Source organism: Sinohyriopsis cumingii, chromosome 9 (genome assembly GCF_028554795.1).
Source record: "Sinohyriopsis cumingii isolate HCF-2022 chromosome 9, ASM2855479v2, whole genome shotgun sequence".
Lineage (NCBI taxonomy): Eukaryota > Metazoa > Mollusca > Bivalvia > Unionida > Unionidae > Sinohyriopsis > Sinohyriopsis cumingii.
In genome coordinates, this window is record NC_142969.1 from 48,988,573 (window position 1) to 48,999,398 (window position 10,826).

General features: G+C 36.5%; 1 protein-coding gene across 4 annotated transcripts in view; it reads left to right on the forward strand.

Annotated features, from left to right (window-relative positions):
* LOC149791775 (uncharacterized) overlaps positions 1-10,826 on the forward strand; it is a 62,292-nt gene that overhangs the window by 44,335 nt on the left and 7,131 nt on the right. For 3 of the 4 annotated variants that reach the window (XM_089970282.1, XM_089970281.1, XM_089970279.1), the window contains exons 3-7: positions 3,784-3,873; positions 4,766-4,942; positions 5,436-5,549; positions 6,404-6,505; positions 7,293-7,437. In XM_089970282.1, coding sequence (XP_089826408.1) covers positions 3,784-3,873; positions 4,766-4,942; positions 5,436-5,549; positions 6,404-6,505; positions 7,293-7,437 — 628 coding nt within the window. The remainder of the gene's footprint in view (positions 1-3,783; positions 3,874-4,765; positions 4,943-5,435; positions 5,550-6,403; positions 6,506-7,292; positions 7,438-10,826) is intronic. The other variant, XM_089970280.1, reaches the window with a different exon arrangement.

Genomic DNA, 10,826 nt, shown 5'->3' on the forward strand with positions numbered 1-10,826 from the left:
TAGACATCACTATATATTTTCACACTGCAGAGACCGTAGTGATATGACTGAACATTTTTAAAGCTACTTTAAAAATGCAGATGACACAGAGACACCGAACAAAATGCATCTTACGCATAGGAATATAAGTATATTTGTTGCATGAAATAAGTTCAGTAACCTTTCAATTTATAAAAAAAAATTTCAGTGACCAAGACGATTTCAAATGCTGTTTTATCAGGTGATTTAATTACACGATCAGATGTATCTAGTTTTGGTTAAGGGTTGCAAAGATTTGCCTTGTGATCAAATGCTGACATCATATAATACAGTAGGTAGAATGAAGTCGGCTGCTTATGTGAAGTATCTTATGTTTATACTATAATTTGACCAGCCCATTTTACATCGGGGTGTAGGTGATGGCTGATTATGATCTCGTGGAGTCTGGTTACATCTGGGTGTAGGTGATGAGAGACTAGGATATCGTTTAGTCCGGTTACATCAGAGTGTATAGGTGGTGGCAGACCAGAATCTAGTGCAGTCTGTTTACATCAAGGTATAGGTGATGTCAGACTAGGATCTCGTGCAGTCTGGTGACATCAGGGTGTAGGTGATGGCAGACTAGGATTTAGTGGCGTATTGATACATCAGGGTGTAGGTGATGGCAGACTATGATCTAGTGACGTATTGATACATCAGGGTGTAGGTGATGACAGACTAGGATCTAGTGGAGTCTGGTGACGTCAGGGTGTAGCTGATGTCAGACTATGATCTGATGGAGTATTGATACATCAGGGTGTATGTAATGGCAGACTAGGATCTAGTGACGTATTGATACATCAGGGTGTAGGTGATGGCAGACTAGGATCTAGTGACGTATTGATACATCAGGGTGTGGGTGATGGAAGACTAGGATCTAGTGACGTATTTGATACATCAGGGTGTAGGTGATGGCAGACTAGGATCTAGTGGAGTATTGATACATCAGGGTGTAGGTGATGACAGACTAGGATCTAGTGGAGTATTGATACATCAGGGTGTAGGTGATGACAGACTAGGATCTAGTGGCGTATTGATACATCAGGGTGTGGGTGATGGCAGACTAGGATCTAGTGACGTATTGATACATCAGGTTGTAGGTGATGGCAGACTAGGATCTAGTGACGGATTGATACATCAGGGTGTAGGTGATGGCAGACTAGGATCTAGTGGCGTATTGATACATCAGGGTGTGGGTGATGACAGACTAGGATCTAGTGGAGTATTGATACATCAGGGTGTATGTGATGGCAGACTATGATCTAGTGACGTATTGATACATCAGGGTGTATGTGATGGCAGACTAGGATCTAGTGACGTATTGATACATCAGGGTGTAGGTGATGGCAGACTAGGATCTAGTGGCGTATTGATACATCAGGGTGTGGGTGATGGCAGACTAGGATCTTGTTGTTGTTGTAGTTGTTGTTGTAGGGTTTAACGCCATTTTTCAGCACACGATAGGCTATACATGGCGGCCAGTATTAATGGTGGAGGAAGAACCCAGGAAAACCCCGGAAAGAACCACCGACCCACGAGAAGCTACTGGCATGCTTTCTCACGTACCCACGTTGGCCGAATCCGAGACTCGAACCCACGCAGACAGAGGTGAGATGGCAGTGATCCGTAACGGACAGCGCTTTAGACCACTCGGCCACTCGGGGCCCCGGACTAGGATCTAGTGGCGTATTGATACATCAGGCTGTATGTGATGGCAGACTATGATCTAGTGGCGTATTGATACATCAGGGTGTATGTGATGGCAGACTATGATCTAGTGACGTATTGATACATCACGGTGTATGTGATGGCAGACTAGGATCTAGTGACGTATTGATACATCAGGGTGTAGGTGATGTCAGACTAGGATCTAGTGACGTATTGATACATCAGGGTGTAGGTGATGTCAGACTAGGATCTGATGGAGTATTGATACATCAGGGTGTAGGTGATGGCTGACCACGATATCATTATTTCTGCTTAAATCAGGATGAAATCGTTTACACAGCAAAATCTGTGGAAATTGTAGATTGTGTGCTGTTGATAGTATTTATGTTAGCGAAAATAAGTTTCTCTTTATTGTCAAATATCCACCCTTCAGATATCATATACATACATTTAGTAGGCTTATAAATAATATGCATGCCCATAGAACTGTCAAAAGTCATTATCCAAAAATATTTAGCTTAGAACTGTGTCTAACGTAAATATCCAGATAAACTTAGCTTACTGTGTGTGTGTGTTTTGGAATTTTAACGTAATTTTAGCAATTTTTCAGTCATATCGCTACGATGTCTGCAGTGTGGCAGTTTATAGTTATGTGTAGCACTGGGGCATCATGCCGCAGACATGTAGCATGATGTCCCACGCAGTAACATTATCCTGACACCAGGCCGACCAGTCCTAACACAAATCTCTTAATGCTGAGCGCCAAGCGAGGCAGCTGTTAGTACCATTTTTGTAAGCTTTTGGTATGACTTGGCCGGGGATCTAACCCACAACCTCCCGCATCCGAATTTAGCTTAGTACTGTGCAAAAAATAACTATCAAGAAATATTTAGCTTACTGCTATGTCTAAAGTAATTACCAAGAAATATTTAGCTTACTGCTATGTCTAAAGTAATTACCCAGAAATATTTAGCTTACTGCTATGTCTAAAGTAATTACCCAGAAATATTTAGCTTAGAACTGTGTTACAGGTAATTATTCAAAAATATTTAACATAGCAATGTGTTAAAGGTAATTATGGAGCAATATGTAAACTAGCTGTGTCCTACTGAGAAGAAATGTTGAGTGTTAGATTTTTATAGGGTTATGAAAATGTTTAAAAAGTGTATTTCTGTATAATTATCCAATAATATTTGCCGGGTAATTTTAAATTGAAGATTTCCTTTTACAATTGACTTAAATGGACATATTTATCCGTCAGTTATATTCATCAGAGATCTCTAACTATTTGTATATGACAACACATGTTGTTTGGGCCGTAGACCTACATTTATCAGTAATAAATAATTACATACTTATCATTGGACCGCTCCGGTAGCCTGGGGGATAAAGCATCCCTTCGGAAGCGGGAGGTCGCGGGTTTGAATCCAGGCCAAGTCATACAAAGACTTATAAAAATGGTACTAACAGATGCCTCGCTTAGCGATCATAGGAGTTTAGTGTTAGGAATGGTTGGCCTGGTGTCAGGATAATGTGCCTAGGTTGGACATTATGTTACATATCTGCGGCATAATGCCCCAGTGGTAGATACCACTATAAATTGGCACACTGCAGACATCATAGTGATGTGACTGAATAATTGTTAAAGCTACATTAAAAATGCAAATCACACACACACACACACACACACACACACACACATCTACTTACCATTCGATGTGCAGCTTAAATATCATTAATTTAAAAATAACATGTATGTATGTATGTATGTATGTATGTACGACATTCTTTCTCTGATATTCTCCGCAAAATGATTAATATTAATATATATTTGGAAGCTACCTAACTTCCATGACGTTGACTGCTTACAATCTGTCAGAATTATTTCTTATATCTGTGCCGCGTCATATATATGAAGTGATTAATTGCTTAAAGACAGAACTTTCCTAATTAAATTTGCATGGAAAAATTTTCATTGCTAAATGGTTTCGGTTTTTAGTAGACTGCATGCATCATACTTGGATCAAACCTATCTCTGCTTTATCAGATTGTGTAATAAATTTAACAGCAGTTTGTACATTGTTTTAAATGCAAAAGCAGATGACAGCAAGACAAAAGGGAAATGCAGATATATCACAGTAAGGAGAGAGGACAGAAGAGAAAATCTGACTTACATTTGCAACTCAGGTAACAGCAATGCGTACAGCAACAATTATACATGAAGCGATTTTTTAAAATTTATTTGGCAATCTATTTTAGCCAAACCAGTTGTAAGTTTAAACAAAAGAAGGCTTTGACATACATTGCTTTGATGCACTCGCTCAGTAATAATGAAGAAATGTATAGTCAAGGAAGTGTACATACTATGTAAAAAGCTTCTGCTTTAGTAACAAGACCCAATGCCGTTTATTTAGAAGAAAGTACCATGTTTGCCGTCTATATACTTTTTTGTTATTCACTAAGAAGAAGAAAGAAGCTGACAATAGTAGTTTTCCAGTTCAGGTATCATCCTCTTACCTTTAGGCAATAATATAATTACTAAGGCGAATCAATACAATTCCTAGTACACACAAAACCATATGACTTGCACCAGCTGTGCATGTACGTATTAAGACAATTACTAGTGCGAACAAAACCATACGACGTGGACCAGCTGTATAACAAAGTGTGAAAATGTTCACAGAAAAAATCCGTAGCTTTATAATACGGTTCAGAGCATATGTTTAGTATAGGCGAGAACATTTGGTTTATTAGAATTTATTAGTTTCCCAATGTCCGTAGTTTTAACCCTAATAACATATATTTTATTTTAAACAATGATTAGAAACAATGATAAATGGATTTTGTTATGCTAGGAAATGATTAACATGTCTCGAAAACAATTACATCATAATTCTATGATTGTATTTACATTAAAAGTTATAGCATATTTAAGGATACTTTTCGATTTAGTCACATAGTGCAATGAACGAATAACAGTTTATGACTGTTCACTATCCGGGATGATTTAACTTATATAATTGTGCACCGTCCTCTGGTTTGTTCGTCGGAAATGTATATTCTTTTACTTTTCACGCAGACGGTGAATATGTAACAAAAGATGAAATGGTACCCTATGCTGATGCCGTCAATCAATGTATGAAGTCGAAGACCTCTTTGTTAGTGATGAACAACTTTGTCCTACCCATGGTTATTCCATTAAACAGGACAAACTGGATAAAGAATTACAGTGACAGCAGCATAAACAACAGTTTGGGTATGTATTAGTCTGTATCATTTGTATAAAAAAACGTGGGACCCTTATAATATAAGCTACATTTCTTTAGAATTTATGTAATCTGTATTGGTGTCATAAGAATAATGTCTGATAATGCTGTATCGTTGTGGCATAAAGTGCGTGGTTTGTTTAATAGGAGACATTATCCACTAAAAACAGTGATTCATCAATTCTAGGCAGTGTCCAGCTAATAATGAGGATAAAATAAATTTATTTACGAGAAAAGATTTTAAATTCAATGTATCCAGAGTTCCCTAACTCCTACAAAATAAAAATTTCGTTTTCGTATATATTAGATATCTGGTAAATCCATACAATACAAAGTTAAGAATGCCAGGATGCAAATAAGCCACAATACAAAGTAAACGCATGCATATCATTTCAATTTTGAATTAACGATATTCTTGAATTAGAACCTTAAAAATGGTTACGTATTCAAAGAAATAGTTTTCTTTTTCTCATTTTTTCATAGGTCCTGGCCAAACAGTGACACAGATTTGTATCGGTATATTGAAGCTGGACCCTAACAAATCTGAGTTCTGCACCACGTCGTGTGATGAAAATCATACTGTTATATGTGACGCGAGTAAGTATGTCGTTAAGTTAAGGTTCAGTGTGTTGATGGCACAATTTAATCCAATCATCAGGAACTATATGGTTGCAAGAAAAATATTTATCACAGTAATAGTCTCAAATTGCTAATAACGAGGGAGGAAAATATTTACAATGCGCATACAGGAAACCATATTAATAAAAATCCAGGAATCATGACGGGGCATTTTCAAAGCAGATACAATATTATTCTATTCAAAATTAAATTGTTCCCTTATTTGTATCACTTTTTGACTGAATAGAGAGACACACCGATATTCAAATTGCTTTCCGTGTGCAATTTTGATGTTTGTTTCTAATGGACATCCAGTCAACATGCCAACAGAATGGCCAAAAAGGATGTGCAAGCAGTGGTAACTAATAACAACAATTTAGTTTTTAGGCATAATCCCTTCAGTTACCTAAGAGTTTTTCAGGTTTCAATAAGAAACTAAACACACCCACACCCACCCACCCGCACATCTACAAACACATGCACACGTTCTACACACACATATACATATATTAACACAAACGACCCATCTGCACTTTACACACAACTACAAATACATATAGACGCATTTACACGCACACTCACAAATCTACAAACACATACACACGCTTCTACACGGACACACACATGCACACATTCGCACATATCTTCAAAAACACGCACACCTTTGACTCCCTGATGAGTAAAATTTTGCCAACACTAAAGTCTTATTTAAATTGTTTCAAGAAAACAAAAACAAATATCAGACACTATGAATTTCATTCATACAGGAAAGGTGAAGAGACAAATAAGTTAACTTACTTTAGACTAAATAGTTTAATTTCTATCCTTTGCAGGTGGGTTCGATACTGCTTTCACATTAACAACTAGAGATGAAATGATGCCAAGGTTTGATGACATGAAGTGTAGGAAAATGTATAACCGTCGGAAAGACGATAGTAAGAATAATGACATTTCAATGGTCAGTTTATGTTGATCCAAAATTATATTTTGTGTTTGCATGAATTCAGTGAACTTGATTCACCTATGCATGTATGTGCTCCTGTTGATGAAAACTACAGCAACTGCAGTTTGCTTTGGTTGAAGTACCTTGTTGACTCACTCGGCACACATTTGCCATTGCTAAAGAACGTATCTGCGTCAGATATCAGATATACGGAAGTACTTCACACATATACATCAGTCGCTGTGCAAATTATGTAATCGAGATTCTTGAACAAGATTACCATACAATGTCCAGACATTAAGTGTACTTATGGCATTATTTTAAAAGACCGGTAATATAGTCTCACTCGTTAAATTCAATTATTTGCCTATGAGAGAGAGAGAGAGAGAGAGAGAGAGAGAGAGAGAGAGAGAGAGACTCTTTAGTCTTTACAATAATGTTATAAAAGTCGTATCACTCCGCTTTCGGCAAATTGAAAAATTCTTAATATATAGTTCAATCGAATTACTTTTGATAGAGGTTTCGCCGGACGGAAAAAATAAACATGATGTTGCTACTAAAAGTTAATGTACAAGATCACCGTATAGCAACAAATAAATCTGATGAACATGGCTGATTGTTCGCTAATGTTGTGCAACATGGAAATATACAAAATTGTGTTAAGATAAGCTTCTGGTTGGGGACTATTGTATCTGCGGGTAAAGTAATGGCTGTGAGATTTCATTTTGATTAGATTTATAAGTACTCAATGTTTAGAAGCTGCTATTTTTGTATTTCAGATTTGATATTCATCTCATCGGCCTCGACATGTGGGGTATTACTTGTGATCATAGTCATCATCGTCACCGTGCTTTACCGGAAATGGAAGTTGAATCAAAATCTTCCATACCTGAGCAAAAGCCGGCAACGGAGTTGTGTTGTACAGTAGGTCTTTCTCTGTCTATGTCTGTGGCTGTCTGTCTGTCTGTCTCAGTAGTTAAATCATTAAACCTGCGACAGAAGGGTGCGGGTTTGATTATCACTATCTGATTATCGGTTATCCACTACTATAATGTGTCCGTGGGCAAGGAGGTTTACTAAAAATGTCACGGCACGATTCAACCTTCAAAGTGTTACAGTGCCGTACAGTACCGAATCGTATTAAGCGAAACTGCACGCCTCTTTTAAGATTTTACTATTTTATCGACGTCGCAATGAGCAAGAATGGCAATGATGAAATGGTACAACTACACACATGTGTCCCTATTATGTAGAATCTTGTATCATGGTGACGGGAAAATAAAGATATGCCTAAAAATAATAATATAGCCTAATTAATAATGTATTATGCTTTAAGGTACGACCAAAGGTCAAGCAAAGAAATTTCAAAGTGATATACATTTTTAAACCTTAATGAAACTTTAAAGCTAAATATTAGTCATAGTATCTAGGCCACTATGAATGAAGCATTAAAATATATATTTCTTTACAGGCCGGTATGAATAAAGTTACACAAGATTTGCCTTTTGGTAGGCAACCGCCATCGCAATTTTCACTACAAATATATTACTCCTAAAAAATGCAGGATTAACACCTGACCTACGTGCGCTCTTTCACGCGATCAAAATATGTAGATGACAATATCTACAATATAAAGGAAGTGTGATTGAGTTGAAGTATACATATATGTTACAATCAAATAAACGATTTAAGGTTTACACACTTAACCAGCAATACTCCTTGTCGCTGTATAGCTACATCGTTCAACGCGCCAGTTTACCAAGACTTTTTGCAAATGTTGAAACCAACCCCACCTACAAGGGTGAAAAATAGACTTTCGAATACAAGTCCTTCAATTTTTTTTGTCTTTGATTTGGTAATACTGTTAACAGACACAGAGTAAAACGTGCCATACCTTTTTGGGAAGGGTATATGCAAATATTTTTCTTGGCATTTTAGAGATCAAAATAAAATTATAGTAATCTGCTTTAAATTTTCATGTCTAACGTTAAATATGCACATTATTGTATGAATGTGCAATACATATTAAACAAGCATTTAATTCGAATGATAAAAAATAGATCTCAGAAAATTAAACATTGTATGTAATAGCATTTACCCCACCCCCACAATAAATGGAAATACATGAATCCAACTAATCAAATAGCTATTCATAGTAATAGTTATAACTCATCATTGTGATAAGAATCAAATATGGATGCAATTGATGAACAAATTCGTAATTAATAATTTTTCTTTAATAAAATTAAAAGTAATATTATTGTAAGTTTAACGATACAATAAAGCGACTGTTCATAGTTTCAATTTGATTCAATAACGCCTTAAATTACGCTCGTGCGCTATTAAGTGTTCTACTATTTGTATTCTCTTACTTACTGAACTTTCTAAACGTTTTTGCAAGTTACTTTTATGGATGTATTTTTCAACATCTTGATACTGCTTTTGTAAAGGAAACCTGGGTCACCAATATTGTGACAAATAATCTAAGCACTACTGAAACTTTTCATCAGATTTTCCAACCTCCGTAGAAACGATGTTATTGTGACCGGTGCCCTAATGCTGGCATTCGTTATTGCCTGACCAGCGGTACAACAATATCATACAATGGAGGCAACCAAGGCCAATCGATCGTGAAAAAGATATGTGTCAGAATAGACAATAATGACATTTAGGGTGTTAACAGTGAGCTGGAGAGAGAGAGAGAGAGAGAGAGAGAGAGAGACGCGTCTATGGCTGCTGAGAAGTTTGTGAAGCACTTCGGACAACGTCCCTTTCGGGCCGCTCAGTGATCACATCGTATATTATTAGTCCTGTCTTTCTGACTGCCTGATGTTTCGCACTGTGGTTTAACACCAAGTGGGTGTGGTCCAGAACGAAAGCAATGGGGCACGAAATGGAAACAGCTGTATCTCTCATTGCTTGTTCGCAATTCGCATTGTCTTTTTAAAAACCGATATGGTACCTTTCATGTATCATGTATTCTTGCAGGTAAATTGTTATTTATCGTGTTCTGTGTCATATAAGTCATAAGAATCTCCAGGAATAACATGATCTGTATCTAAATCATTATCATCCATGCCTACTGGTTTCGATAGAGTCAGCCATCCGCGATTATACAAAACAATGGATCGTACACCAATCGTTTAATTTTAATTAGTGTATAACTTTAGATCTTGTTAAATTAAGTTTCCAGAATGTTTCTTTCATGTCATCACTAAACCCAGTTTTTTTGCTCTCTTTGCTCACGGTGAGTAGGTTCGTAGTAGCCATCCCCACCAATGGTCTCGCCTTTCGAGTTTCTTTCGATCTAGGACATTACTTCCAATCCATTACACATAGTTTACCTTTCTATTTTTAATAAATTTTACCAGAACTGTGACCACTAAACAAAATTAGGTTTATGTAAAGCTTGGTTAAAATGGTGTAGATTATTTCATTAGAAATAAATCAAAGGTGGAGAAAACAAAGAAATAATAAAAAGGCAACAGTGACTAAAAGTGTTGATCATTGTTTAGCTCAAATAAATGGATTTATTAATGTGTCTGTGATATTACTCTTGTTTAGACCTTTTCTTGACGTTTACAACTGGTTACATTTTACAGACGTATTTATATCCAACAGAAAGCACAATTAACCATCAAATAAAGTACTTCCTGTACCAACAACACTGCAAAATCCAGTTCAAGAAATATAAGTATTTAGTATAAATAAGTTCGCAACAAACATGAATATATAAGGTAGTAATTTTGGAATACATGTTGTCATTATATATTCAGGATTAGTATTAAGTTATAATGATACAGAGAAGCAAATACATTGAGTAAATGTGTGTACAAATTTTTATTTTGAAGAGTAACTCCATTGTTTCACCATTGTATCAGACCGCTTCGGTAGCCTAGTGGTTAGATTGTCAGTCTCGGATGCGGGTTCGAAACCCGGCTGTGTCATACTAAAGACTTATAAAAATGTTACTAGCAGTTGTATCGATAGGAACCCATCATTAAGAGGTTAATGTTACTGACCGGCTTGGTGTCAGGATTATATGGTTTGGTGGGATATCATGCTACATATCTTGGTATCACGATAATGTGGTTTGATGGGATATCATGCTACATATCTTGGTATCACGATAATGTGGTTTGGTGGGTTATCATGCTACATATCTTGGTATCACGATAATATGGTTTGATGGGATATCATGCTACATATCTTGGTATCACGATAATGTGGTTTGGTGGGATATCATGCTACATATCTTGGTATCACGATAATGTGGTTTGGTGGGTTATCATGCTACATATCTTGGTATCACG